At 43.8% G+C, this 14,086-nt stretch overlaps 1 protein-coding gene across 4 annotated transcripts in view; it reads right to left on the bottom strand.

Annotated features, from left to right (window-relative positions):
• Positions 1-14,086, bottom strand: part of GDPD5 (glycerophosphodiester phosphodiesterase domain containing 5) — a 335,216-nt gene that overhangs the window by 37,332 nt on the left and 283,798 nt on the right. For all 4 annotated transcript variants that reach the window (XM_048839760.2, XM_048839771.2, XM_048839763.2 and 1 more), the window contains one exon: positions 4,124-4,206. In XM_048839760.2, coding sequence (XP_048695717.1) covers positions 4,124-4,206 — 83 coding nt within the window. The remainder of the gene's footprint in view (positions 1-4,123; positions 4,207-14,086) is intronic.

Here is a 14,086-nt window from a genome sequence, read left to right as displayed (position 1 = left end):
GTTCATTTTTCATTTTGACCTGCTTTTGCACTTCTGGGACTTGGTTGGGGGCAGGAAGCACACGAATATGGCAAGAGGCACAGTGCTTGTGTTATTTACAAGCCAGTCGGAAGCAGAAGATGCTGGGGGATCTCACAAGAGAGCCTATTTTCATGAGATTCCCAGCCCAACTGCGCAAAAAGTTCCGATAAACATCCAAAGCAAACATGAAATCCAGAGTAACCTTTTGAGATTCACCTTGCCCTAAACGGTCCAACTACTACTACTCAGCAGTAGCATAAAGGGTTTAGGCCACAAAGAGCTCTCCAAACATGAGCTGGCTACATTTCACAATGACCCTGTGAAGTACAGGAGCAGTATTCCCATTCCACAGATGTGAAAACTAGGAAGGGGATTAGGAGACTCGCCCCAGGCCATAGATGGAGATAGTGTTGGGGCTAGGATTAGCACTCTGGTTCTTAATCCTGTGGTCACATTACGCCTGCCTGTCTCTCATTACATTATGAACTTTTTTAAAAAGGGAACTAACCATGGCTTTATACCTGAACTTACTGAACAATTTTGTTGAGGATGTGGGAGCCAGCCTTGCTATCCATAGTTGTACCGGCTCTGCAGTGCTAAAACCGGAGTAACAAACATCCATATTTTGGTCAGAAAAACCAGATACACTTGTAATGCAGACCAGGCAGCAGATGAGCTGAGCTAAGTTGTTATTTTTATGAAATTGCTTTTCTGACCATAATAACCACACACACATTTCCTCTGAAGATATGGGTTAACCTAGAGAGGTGTGCTAGATTCAGAGTAAAATATATTGAAGGCAGCATCCATACAAGCAGCTGCAGAGGAGGGGGCAGATACCATAAACAGAATTTTGCCCCATGAAGTAAAATAGCTGCATCTATATAGTGCCCCACCCAGGTGTTTAACAAACACTTCAAAAAAGATGACAGAAGTGTGGCAACATTAAAAGAAAAAGAGGGATCCCACAGAGGTTGAAGAGCTGTGGATGGGAATTCTTTGCTGTGGAGGTTTGAAATCTATCTCAGAGCAGTGCAGCAAACTCTTTTGAAAGAATAAGGCTCTAGACATGATTTTCGCAGTGGGGAAGACATGTTGGGACAGCTGTTCGTCGGGAAGCTGCTGCCACGCTTCTCCAGTGATCGGCTGGCCTGAGGTGCGGGGGGTGAAGCCCTGGAAACGGCTCGGGGTATCAAAGCACAGATCCCCACTGGAGTGAGGCTCAAGAGGGAGATCTTGAATACAGACAGGGTTACAGTGAAACCCATTTGAACCTAATTGGGAGTCTGCCTTGAGCTGGGAGCGGTACAAAGACCTACTTTAGTTGACAGAGCAAATGCAGTCCCAGCTTCACCAATGCCTGCAGAAGGCCCTTATCTGAAATGTCACTCAAATCTAGTTTTCTATTTCTAGCAATGAATTATATAAACTGCCTTTCCACCCAAAGCAACACGCTGACAGAGCACCAGTCCTGGCTAGAAGCACATCATGCCTCGACATCTGAAGGTCTTTCATGGGGTTTAAAACTGCCGAGCAGACACGGAATGAAGTGTGTTGAATGTTTAAGGTAGACAGGAGCCTACGACTCAGTACATTTCTCAGCACAGTGTACTCAGACCCTCTTTAACCACCACAGTGCCATGCAGAAACCCTGCGTGGCCTTTAACGTTCTCTCCCCTTTCTAATCCCCTCCTGGGCCCCATCCAGGTGTACTGTCATTTGGAACGCACGGGCTAAGTAGCACCGTACAAACATGCACAGGTAAGAAAGGCACTGCATGTATAGTGGAGCCCTGACTTTATAAAGATCTTACAGGATGCATTTTATGAATCAAGGCGGGGCATGATGTCAAGGAAACATGCAGACTCCACGTTCCCATGGAGGTAGGGGAGACAAAAGCTTTTCAGCTGAAGTACAGATCTGGGTTCTCCTGGAGGGGGCGGTGGACACAGGACTGCCATTTCAGCAGGATGATCTGGTCCAGGCTCAGGGTGCTTGAGTGATACTTTCAACTCCGCTCTTCCATAAGGTTGGCTGACTCGGTTAGAATAGGTATGCAAAGCGACCAGGATCATCCCCAACACACAAGCGATTATTTTGCTTCCAATGGTATTCTCTTTGCAACAGTTTAGAATAATTCAAAAGTGAATTCATTAAGGGATTAAGCCGCTATCAACCCTGATTTGTCCTTCAACACTGCAAAATGACCTCCTGTTACAGCAGACAGGAACTTCCATTAGGGTTTAAATCTGTTTGCTGTCAGACAGCGATTGCAAAAGAGAAGCCCTGATGTTCAAACTCCACAACCCACAAGCCTATCTTTTACCGCAGAGATGCCTTTCAGATAGAATAACCCACCAAAGAGGTTTTTTGGGTGTTTTTTTAAATACCAATTATGTGTCTCTCTAGTGGGTTAATTTCAAGCTATTTCTTAGCATCAGATATGAATCCTGATCCACACTATATGCAAACGCAGTGTCATTATTAGACAAGCAAGAGAAGGTCACTGACTTTCAGTGCAGGAAAATGAAACCAAGAGAATCCACATCCTCCCCCATGCAAAGAGAATCAGATTTAGTATCTAACCTGACAGAAATAAAAAGCACCCTCTCCAGGATTCAGCCTGGCAAGTGTGGTTAAAGCCTTGGGAAGGTACTAAAGGGAATGCCTTTTCTGAATGTGGTTTGCTGTACATCCACAGCCAACGTGGAAGTGAGTTCTCTCCTGCTATCCCTTCCCCATTTCGCCCTGCCTCTATTCTCCTCTCTCACTTCCTTTTTTTTTTTCTCCTGTGCCCCATTCGTCTATTCCACTTCATTCATTTCTGTTGCATGCAAATTGAGGAGAAGTCAGCTGAACAACATTAACCATAACCACTGTGATACTCTCCCTTTTTATATCTTCCACTTAACAACCTTCAATTTGGTCCAAATGGGCAAGTTCAAAGACAAGCAGCAGGAACTTTAGATATTTGTCTGTGACTTGTATCTTCTAATTCAAAATAAATATACCACCTAACCTTTCATATAGCTGGCCGGCCTCCCTCCCTCCCTCCCTCCCTCGGTGCAGCATTATCACACACAATGCTGCACCTGGCCTTAAATTAGCTCCTTGGGGCAAGGGCGGTCCTTCTACTCTGTGTTTGTACACAGCGGTTCTACTATGGGGCCCTGAGCCTGACTGCTGCTGCTAGGTGCTACCGTAATAGCGGTCGTACACAATCATCCTTAAAAATGTCCCTTTGAAGTTTTGCCTCCCACTGTTGTTTGCTCCTACTGAATGGAAGTTTGTTGTACAGACTATGTCCAATTTGCTTTCTGCAAATGTGCACATGTTGGATGTCTATGAAAAAAAACATGCATACAATATTTATATTTAAGAGATCTAGGAGGTCTGAGAAAATTAAATGCAGAAAATTGCCCTCTTAGACATTTTTTGTGTGAGAATAACTCCACTCTTTCAAAGACTCCCCCAACTCAGCCTTGCCAAGTTCTAGAGGGTAGAACTGGTTTTTTTTGTGGGGGGTTAGGTGTGTGTGTGGGTAAACAGGCAGATACAAATCTAATTACATTTTCTGCATCAGGGTAAGGGAAGGCAAAGGGATTTTGCATCTGGGCTGGTAAATTCTCATGACTGTTTTAACTCGGGAGGCACTGTACAACACAATGAAAAAATTTAGGACTTTCATTTTCCTTCCATGCGACCAGAACTTCCACTGTACTTCTTTGGAGAAGGCAGCCAGACTAAGGCAAACCAGCCCCACGTTACCTTATTTCATCATAATAAAGCAAACTATAAGATGGCACCCTGTCGTGAATTTTGGCCCTTGATATGAAGATTAGTAGAAAGCCTGGTTTCCTTTATAATTTAATCCCTAATCATTGTGCCAGCCAAATGACTAATTTACATACTTTATAAATAGCAGCATATGAGAAGATACGAGCACACTCTCCAAGAGGCCCTTCTCAGAGGATGCCACAGTGGAAAACTTAAGTGGCAAAATTCAGATCTGGAAACAAAACAAAGCAGATCTAGGGATTTGGGTTGGACCGGTCCCTAAAGAAAATCATTGCACTTGAAGCAAACAGTTACACAGACTTGCCTTATCGCTACATCAGCTTGCACTCCATGTATTTTCTGCTCCACTGCTTTTTGGAAGGACATCAGAGTGTTTTCTGGTGCCAGCTAGGGAAGAAGCAGTGAAAAAGTTTATTAATAAAGTAGCAATGTTTATAAATCCCCCTTTCGGTCAGCCACACATGACGCTGCAACAACAACACAACAAATAAATCAAAATACTTACAGGAGATCATTAAAAGGTTGGAGAGAGACGACAAAGCAACATTACTAAAAAAAATATTACAAGACTTCATACAATGTACTCAGGGAGAATCATGTAATGATACTGGAACACACTGGCTTGGGGTAGGATGTGTAATGACTACGGCACTTCACAGATGGAACTAAATCTGCCCAGCATCATGGTTTAAATCTGCTCACTGCTAACAGAGATTCTCCTTTACTCAGTGGGTAGGGGTCAGTTCATTGGTAGATCGATACTGAATGATCATGATGTGCACCAAAGTCCCAGTGAGCTCTGGATTTGCAGTCATACGCTGTTTAAAAGGTTTGGTAACATGTACTGGTCAGCTGCATTGGTTCTCAAATTGTGGTTTACAGAGGACTGATGGCCTGCAGAGTGTTTGTTGGCGTGCCCATAAAGGCTGGCTGGTTACATGGAGTTGGTACCCCGCAGTCACAGCTATTCATGGGTGCTGCAAGTAGGGGTGCTGCCGCACCCTTTGGCTTGAAGAGGTTTCCATCAATGTACATGCTGTTTTACAAAAATAAGAATAAGCCACAATGTCTGTCTAGAAAATCAAAGACAGACTAGTCCAACAGACAAAGAAAGGGGGAACACCCACAACTCTCACCACATGAGTCACATGAGGTCAAGAAAACCTTGATCTATGCAGGAAATAGCCCGACTTGATTATGTAAAGAGTTGTCACTTTGGATGGGCTAGCACCAGCAGGAGAGTGAATTTGTGTGGGGGGTGGAGGCTGAGAAAACCTGGATTTGTGCTGGAAATGGCCCACCTGTTGATCACTTTAGATAAGCTATTACCAGCAGGACAGTGGGGTGGGAGGAGGTATTGTTTCATATTCTCTGTGTGTATATAAAGTCTGCTGCAGTTTCCACGGTAAACATCTGATGAAGTGAGCTGTAGCTCACAAAAGCTCATGCTCAAATAAATTGGTTAGTCTCTAAGGTGCCACAAGTACTCCTTTTCTTATTTCAAATACAAGTGCAATGTCCAAAGCTGTCAGAAGGGGGCAGCATTCAAGCAAAGATCTTGGTCAGCCAGAGCAAACATACCGGTTACCCTTTGCTAAAGCACTCCCTGCTCTTGCATAGCTTCTCATGTCTTACCGAGTAGTTCGGGTTTCATTAAAATGAACAAAGCAAGCTAATCCTGTTTCCACTGAGCATCACTTGACAGTCTCTTTCACAGGCTGCAGTCACTCACACAGAAACAACAGGCTAGGACCTGCACAGACAAAGTCTGAGCTCGACCCTACATGGGGTATCTTAAGAGAGAGAAATGCAAGGCTGGTGTATGGACACACTGTCTGAGTTAGGAGCTATTGTGAACACAGGCCTCACATCCACTTTTTCAAGCCTACTTAAAAGGCTTCTGACCAGAACAGGAAAAAACCAAGCTGTACGAACGATACTATAAAATTCTAACTACGCTAATGTAAAAAATATAAAACTATGAAACTATTACCCATAGCTATTTATAGGAGATCAAAGAGAAAATCTGGAGAAAATCTGTGGACATTTGGATTCCACATGGCAGTAAGAAGGAACTGGAGAGCTGCTGGCCCCCACTGCCTCTTATACCATTGGTCCAGAGCATGTGTGGGCCAGTGGACACTACTTGTTTGACTCAGGTACATGAGGACCAGCACTCTAAGAAAAATGTGGATTCTGGCAGATGTTTTTTCTGCCCAGTCATTGCACTTCTCTCACTGAGCTAAGCACAGTAGGAGTGACTAGAAATATAAACTGAACTGCAGCATCAAAAGGCAAATAAGAAATCATATCCACAGTGATTATAAACAAGTTGCTAAATATTTCCATGTTAAGCAGTGAAGCTTCTCTGAGGCTCTGTCTGTGGAACACTGAAAAAAAACCAAAACAAATTAGACTAACACCACAGCACAGATTCCACAAATCACCGCGCTGGTGGTTGTTATTATCAAGTTTAACTTCTAGGAGAAACCACGACACCAGGACCCATCCACATGGACACTACACGACACCCCAATATCATCAAGCTATCAAGACACCGGGAACTGAATTAGCTGTACTCTCCAAGGGACTGAACGTCTGACGTGGAGAACTGGAAACATTCGTTCACCGACTCTACCTCAAGGAATTTTCACAACGAAGACATCACCCACAGCTACCACGTCGCACCAATAGCAAAAAAAATCCACTTATCAGTTAATGGTCAAATCAGCAGACAAAGGAGGCACCATTGTAGTCCTCAATCATGACTAAGGCTAAGATTTAGTCATAGGTATTTTTAGTAAAAGTCATGGATAAGTCACGGGCAATAAGCAAATATTCACAGACCATGACCTGTCCATGACTTGTACTATAAATACCCCTGACCAAATCTTAGCTGCTCTGGGAACCCCAGGGAGTTGAGGGGGGCATGGGTGGTGTGGAACCTAGAGACACCGTTGCTGCTCCAGGGGCACCCCCGGGACCGTTGCTGCTCCGTTGGCCCCTGGGGCTGCTCCAGCAGTGGCTGGCGCATCTGGCCCCGGGGCTGCCCCACCTGCTCAGGTAGCCTTGGGGCCAGCCGCACTGGCCACTGCAGAAGTCAGAAAGGTCCTGGAAATTCAATCCGTGACCTCCATGACAGACTTGCAGCCTTACTCATGATGAGCCCACCAACAATTCTGATACCATCTACTACAAAGAACTGAAAGAATACCCTACACCATAATCCACACAGGAATTTAAAGATATTGGGATGTATAAGTAGGGGCATAGCGAGCAGATCGAGGGACGTGATTGTTCCCCTCTATTCGACATTGGTGAGGCCTCATCTGGAGTACTGTGTCCAGTTTTGGGCCCCACACTACAAGAAGGATGTGGATAAATTGGAGAGAGTCCAGCGAAGGGCAACAAAAATGATTAGGGGTCTGGAACACATGAGTTATGAGGAGAGGCTGAGGGAGCTGGGATTGTTTAGCCTGCAGAAGAGAAGAATGAGGGGGGATTTGATAGCTGCTTTCAACTACCTGAAAGGGGGTTCCAAAGAGGATGGCTCTAGACTGTTCTCAATGGTAGCAGATGACAGAACGAGGAGTAATGGTCTCAAGTTGCAGTGGGGGAGGTTTAGATTGGATATTAGGAAAAACTTTTTCACTAAGAGGGTGGTGAAACACTGGAATGCGTTACCTAGGGAGGTGGTAGAATCTCCTTCCTTAGAGGTTTTTAAGGTCAGGCTTGACAAAGCCCTGGCTGGGATGATTTAACTGGGAATTGGTCCTGCTTCGAGCAGGGGGTTGGACTAGATGACCTTCTGGGGTCCCTTCCAACCCTGATATTCTATGATTCTATGGTCTCCCTCAACAGGTGTGAATCCCTTAGGTTTAACAATCTGTCCCACCTTGTATTTGGCTTGGACGATCTGGTTACTTTCTCCAGACCTGAGGAAGAGCTCTGTGAAGCTCAAAAGTTTGTCCTTTCCACTAATAGGAGTTGCTCCAACAACAGATATTCCCTCACCCACCTTCTCTCTCTCTCTCAAAATTTTCCCAAGGCGGAGGTGTCGCTGAATGAATAAGGTCCTGCACATACTGCAGACTCCCCGTTTAAGCACCCCACACCAAGTGAGAACAAGATTTGTCTGTGTGGATGAGAAGAAGCTGTGCTCTGCTCTTTACCAAGGCTAAAACACTAGTATGGGTTTTGTTCGGGCCTACCCTCAGGCAAGCCCAAACTATGTTCTGACACCAGTAGGACTAGGAAACGGTAGGCTTTGTAGTACAGAGGGGGCCCAAAACTAAATGGCCAGGGGAATCTTGGTCTCCATGAGGACGAATTGTAGGAGGAGATGCACAAAGGAAATGTAATAAAACAAGCAAAGATTCCAATGCTGCCAGCCATTCTTCAAGAGTTTCTACAAGGTACATTGAAGATGACTCACAATGTAAAACGCACAACAGCTTAGACTGAGCCAAATGAAAACATATACGTGGTGATGCTGTCCGCTGATACAATGGCTCTACTCCAGAAGTAGCTGCGCTTCAGTGGTGAGTGAAATGGTTTTTGTATAAATAAAGCTCTTTAGGGTCCTCTGGTCTGAGAGGCCCTAGAGCACACGTACGGAAGAGGGTATGTCAGCCATTTTGAAACTTCCAACCGGACATTGGTCATTTGGCCTCTAATAATACCCACACCTGTAAAATGACAGAGATCAAAGCTTACTAAGGAAACTGTTTCTTTGGGACACTGTCTTGCTTTGTCACCTGGTCATACAATACTGGCTGTCTATAGGTTGTACTGAGCAGCATATCAGATATAGTGTATTTGGGCCAGGCTGACACAGACACCATGGTGAGGATTGCAGTTTAAAGCTGGGATATTCACTGAAATTCACTGAAAGTTGGGAACCTGACTGCCTTAGACACCTTTGAAAATCCCAGCATCTGTGCTTAGACAGAACCAGTGCTGGGTGAAAATGCAGTTTCAAGCCATGGAGAGGTTTTTGCAGAGCTGTTTCCGTTCCTCTGGGGCTTGCAGCATTCAGTTTCACTTTTAAGGAACCAGAAAACTCAAAGCAAAAAACTCTGTAGAAGCCATGTTTTGTCTGGCTGCCGGCTGACCACCCTGCAAAGCCATTGGTTTCTCAAAAAAATTCAACTCAGAACCACAAATCAGCTCAGGCCACAACCCAGATTCACCAGCTTCAGGAAACCTAGATTTGTCCCCACACTCAGCTCTAGTGCTAATGCTGGACATTCAGAGGAACAAGCATTTCACAACTCAGCTCCAGAAATGGAGGTTGTATAGCCAGTACCATCAAAATTCATTATTTGCTACTCTGCGGTGACTGCGATCCTGTGGGATCTGCTAAGGAAGATACCAAGTCTACAGCAAGAACCTGGGGTGATGAACCCTAAATGTTTAAAATGGTGCCCACTATGCACTAGATCCTCAGCTGGAATAAACCATCAAGCTCCACTGAAGCCAACAGCACTGTGCTGCATGACAACAGTGGAGGATCAGGCTCTAAAGGCAGTATTTCTTGTAATTCCAATGACATATAACTTGAAGTGCTATGAAGCTGGGCAATGGCTGGTCTATGTAACCACGTGATCGCCTTACCCATTACTCTTTGCCTCTCTAGCTCCCTTTTCTTCTTGTGTGTGCATAACACTCATTTGTTGATCTAATTTCAAGCTACTCTAAGCTCTCCAGGGCAAGGACTGCCCCTTCCACTGCATGCGTGCGTGTGCATGCAGGATCTAGCTCAAACCACGGCCTGTCATGTTGTTATTGTCTCTCTGTTCCGTTGTATGCCCACATCCGTATCCATCGGTTGTCCCTCATCTCATATTTAGACGGTGAGCTCCTTGGAGCTGGGACTGTCTTGTGGCTCTGTGCTTATACAGTGCCTGGCAAAATGGGGTTCTGGTCCCAGGGCTCCTACAGGCTACAGGAATACAAATAAGTAACAATGGGGTACTGCTCCTGATTGGAGCCTCTGGGTACCACCACAATACAGATACACAAATATAATCATTAGAATTTAGACTCCACCTCTCCTTTATCTACAACTGTTGATTCTCCATTTTTCACAAGGCCTCTTCCCCCACCAATTTGTATATCACTTCACTATTCCCCATGCCTGGGTATAGGGAAGTGTCATTTAGTGCTGGCTTTATTATGGCTCTTCAATTGACAATGCCTTCACACACAACTCTGCAGAGCATCCAAGAGAACACAAGAGAGCCAGGGATCTTCATAAATCAAACCCACTCCCTTTAGACCAGCTTTTTGTTTATTCCCAGAGGTCTGCTCACTATTGCTGAGAAAGCACTTCTCTCTGCCCAGCCGCTTCATGCTTGCAAAGTGATTTTAAAACCAGAGCTGTGAGCTTTGAAGAGGACTTTTGTAAAGGAGCACTGGGATTATCCAAGTGGAATACGTTTCACTCCCACCAACCTCTCTTCTCCCTAGAAAAGTAGGAAATGCAAAGCAATCAGTGACATACTTAGCAGAGATGTGCCCAAGGGAGCTAGCCACTGCCACAACAAAGTCATCCACTTGGAGTATAAGGGGTTTGTTTTGTTTTAAGTTTTGGGTTTTTTTAATTCTCTAGCAAAAACTGTAAAACAGAGATGAATCACTTCCAGATGGAAATATTTATATCACTACTAGGAATAAGTTTCTCCCTTAGTCCAATGTTAACAGGCAGATTTTCTTTAAAAAACCCTTGCTCTATTGCCATCTGGTATAACTGGTTTCTTAAGAGAACCAAGTTATAGGAAAGTTAACCTGATGGAAAGAAGACAGTAATGTTTTCATTCTAAGGCCTGATCATGCAAGCCCCCCATCAGGATCAAGACTCCTTTGAATGTCAATTGGAATCCTCTATGCAGAGTGCTTGGAAAATTAGTTCTTGACAGTGGAGCTTGATTTAATTGATAACTTGCAACGATCAGTCCAAAATCTACCTCTCAGTGATTGCTGAAGCAGAGAATGGAGCAAATGATTTGCAGTGTATTACTTACTCAGCAAATGTAGTTTGTTTTCCACAGAGAACATTCACAAGCCAATTGCAACTTCCTTAAGTTTATTATCCAAATTAATATCCTTCTGCATTTTTTTGTTCTATGGATTTGTTGTGAATATTCTAAATGTGAACCGAGCTGCTTTGCTGTAATGGGTCAGATAAGTCAAACAACATTGTTTCTGTCCTCTGATTGGCTGTGCATGCAAGACCTTTTGTTGCCGCTAGCCAAGTTTGCTTCAAACTTCCTGGATGACTCGAATGTTTTTGGGAAATGAACAAAGGGGTGCAAATAAACTCAGTTCATTTTAAAATTAAATAGTTACAGAACATTCCCAGCATTATTACTCAGCTGTACTGAAAGACTTGGCTCTTGCTTATAATGATACATGGGAAGGATTAGATAGGAAGGGAATTTCTTGGTATTTTGTACCAACCACCACTTTGTTGGTAAGCAATTATAACCAGCCTTGACATGGTGACAGAACAAGATCTGGAAGACGGAGTTTTTCTTCTGTGTAAGTCAGATTTGGGTAGTTCACAGTTTCATGGATCCATATGTATTGTTTATATCTCAAAAATGCCCAAAGGCCCCACTCAGGACAAATGTTGTGCTGGGCTTTATACAAAGAGAGAAAAAAAGACAGTTTACATTCTAAACAGACAAGACTGCGGAAGGATGGGAAATATAGTGATTATTTGGACAGAGGAAGGGTGGTCCAGTGGTTAGGGTACTAGACTGGGATTCAGGACACTCTCAGCAATCCTATATTCTGCCACAGACTTCCTGTGTTGCCTTGGGCAAGGGACTCAGTCTCTCCGTGCCTCTGTTCCCCATCAGTGCAGTAGTACTGCACTACCTCACAGGGATGACATTTTTAAAATTGTATAGTTTTCAGATACTATAGTACCTTGGGTAGAGAGAATGATTGAGAGTCAGTGGGTCCCTACACAGGTAATCACTAACATTCTTGATACTCATAGCCCGCCCAAAAAATGACTACTACCAAAATAGCAGCAAACCATTTCTCTTCAAAGGCTTCCGTTGGAATTCCCTGCATCTAATGCTCTTTCTGCCTCATGTTTTACTTGTTATGGGATCCATTTCAGGAGTGACATTGTTAAAACCAGGTTTTAAACAGCAAAAAGGTTTCAAAATAAAAACACCCATTCCCCAAATAAAGAGTTACGTTTACATTTGCAGAGTGTGCAGGAAATAGGCCTCATGCAAGTCAGCCCCAGGGATCTGAAGCCTTTTGTACAAAGCCGGGTGTTTCTCCCACCTCTGGACTTTGTTTTGTCTAAAACAAAAAACAGGAAAGGTTTAGGAGTTTTTAGACCCAAATAACAAACCCGTAGAGACCCTTCGCTAAAGGATCCTTTTCAAGTCTTGCTGCACTAGAGGGGAAGGGATTTGGGTTGTTTACTCAAGGTCATAAAATACTCCCTTGAATTATGGATCACAAAGCTTGTGGGGGAGTTAAACCCTTTGAATTGCAGCAGGTTTGATACAGCATCACAATATGATCTCCCACATGGCTTCTGAGACTCACCACAAACTTCAGCCAAATAAACCATATAAGAAGTGAGACACTGACCTAATAGACAGATGAAATGTCTTAGCTTTGAATCAGCTTCTAATAATAATCCCAAAGGATTCCAATAGATTTAATGGACTATACATATTCAGCACTACTGGTACGTCACCCTGAGGATGGAAGGAGGTAAACAAGAATGCAGCAATGAGGGAAGAAACATTTTGGCCAAGGAGACCAAGCAAAACTTACAAAACATACTATTAGATATTTAATAGCGAGACAAGAGATTTTTATTATTGTTTTAAGGTCTCAATTGGATGACAGACTCTAGATGGGATTCATTAGTTACATCAGTGATGGCGATATGTAGATGAAGTTGATGTCTCCGGTTACAATCCTTTATATCCCTCCGGCCAAGTTTTAAATTTGGTGCCTAAGGATAAAGAACTGAATAAATGTTGCCTGATTTCAAAAGTGCTGTGGATCCTCTCCTTTCACTGAAGTCACCGGGAGCTGAAGATGAACAGACCCCTTTGAATACCAGGCCATATTTCCCTATTACCATGTGTAGTTGGATGCCTGACTTTAGGCACCCACGTTTGAACATTTTGAGACGTTTTTTCTTTTCTGTTCACTTAATTCTTCCACTGTGCAAAAAGGCTATTTGTTTTCTGTAGCTTATTACAGATCACATGCGTTACTTTCCAGGTAGGGAGGAGGAATGGATGAGCCAGAACACCACAGCTGGCTAGAAGGTTATCCAATAAGCCATAACCCTTGGTAGAAGGTAGCTGCTCAGATCAAGATGGAGCATCTCATAGTGGGATGTGCAGTCTTCCCTGCACATACATGCCTCCTCTCACTGTTTCTCACTCAAGGGCTTGTTTGTGAGCAGCAGTCAGTGTTCTCTGTTAACACTTTTTGGCTGCCACTACCTGGCACTGAGACGGTCAGACAGAGGCTGAAAGAACTCAGTGATACATGAGTTCTTCGGGGAATGGATCACAGCTTCATAATGGTGTGGAAAGCTGATTACCTACGACTGGCGAGACATAGGTGATAATTATATATTTCATGATAAATTTCCCGTTGCTACCATAATGCCCAGCCTTTCTGGGATATAATAAACTACAATGTAATTGTCAGAGAGATTAAAAATTGGCTGCCCATCAGGATGCTTCATACCAGAAGCAGGTCCCCTCCATGCCTCCACTCAAGTGTTGGGTGTTTCAAATTGGCTCTCCAGTTTGGCTTTAAAAGGTTTTGTAAGTGTGAACCTACAATAAATCAGCAAGTCAGCATTCCTGACAAAATCCTCCTCGGTGCAGAGCATTTCCACACAGCACAAAAATATCCACCATGTGCTATGGGGACAGAACAAAGAGCCGATACGTGGTACTCAAGGTCAGAGGAGTTTTTCTTTAGTGTGTTTCCTACAAGATGCAGACAGTGTTTCAACATTATGTCTTTGTCAATGCTGTTAAGACACACTATTAGAAGAACAGCTGTCTGGGTGCTCTGCCAAGAGCATTTACTTCCCTGCTATTTGGAGACCCAAGCACCATGATTATGAACCATTCCTGTCTCCACTGTGCACTTGGGTTGGTTGTTTCCACAGTACCACCCTGACGCTGCTTTAGAACGCCAGTGCCTTGTTTGGTCTCAATAAAAAGAAGTGAAAATAAAGCATCATGTAATTTTTCAG

Source organism: Caretta caretta, chromosome 1, assembly GCF_965140235.1.
Source record: "Caretta caretta isolate rCarCar2 chromosome 1, rCarCar1.hap1, whole genome shotgun sequence".
NCBI classification, from domain to species: Eukaryota; Metazoa; Chordata; order Testudines; family Cheloniidae; genus Caretta; species Caretta caretta.
Note: the sequence above shows the minus strand (reverse complement) of the source record. Positions and strands in the feature narration are given on the sequence as shown.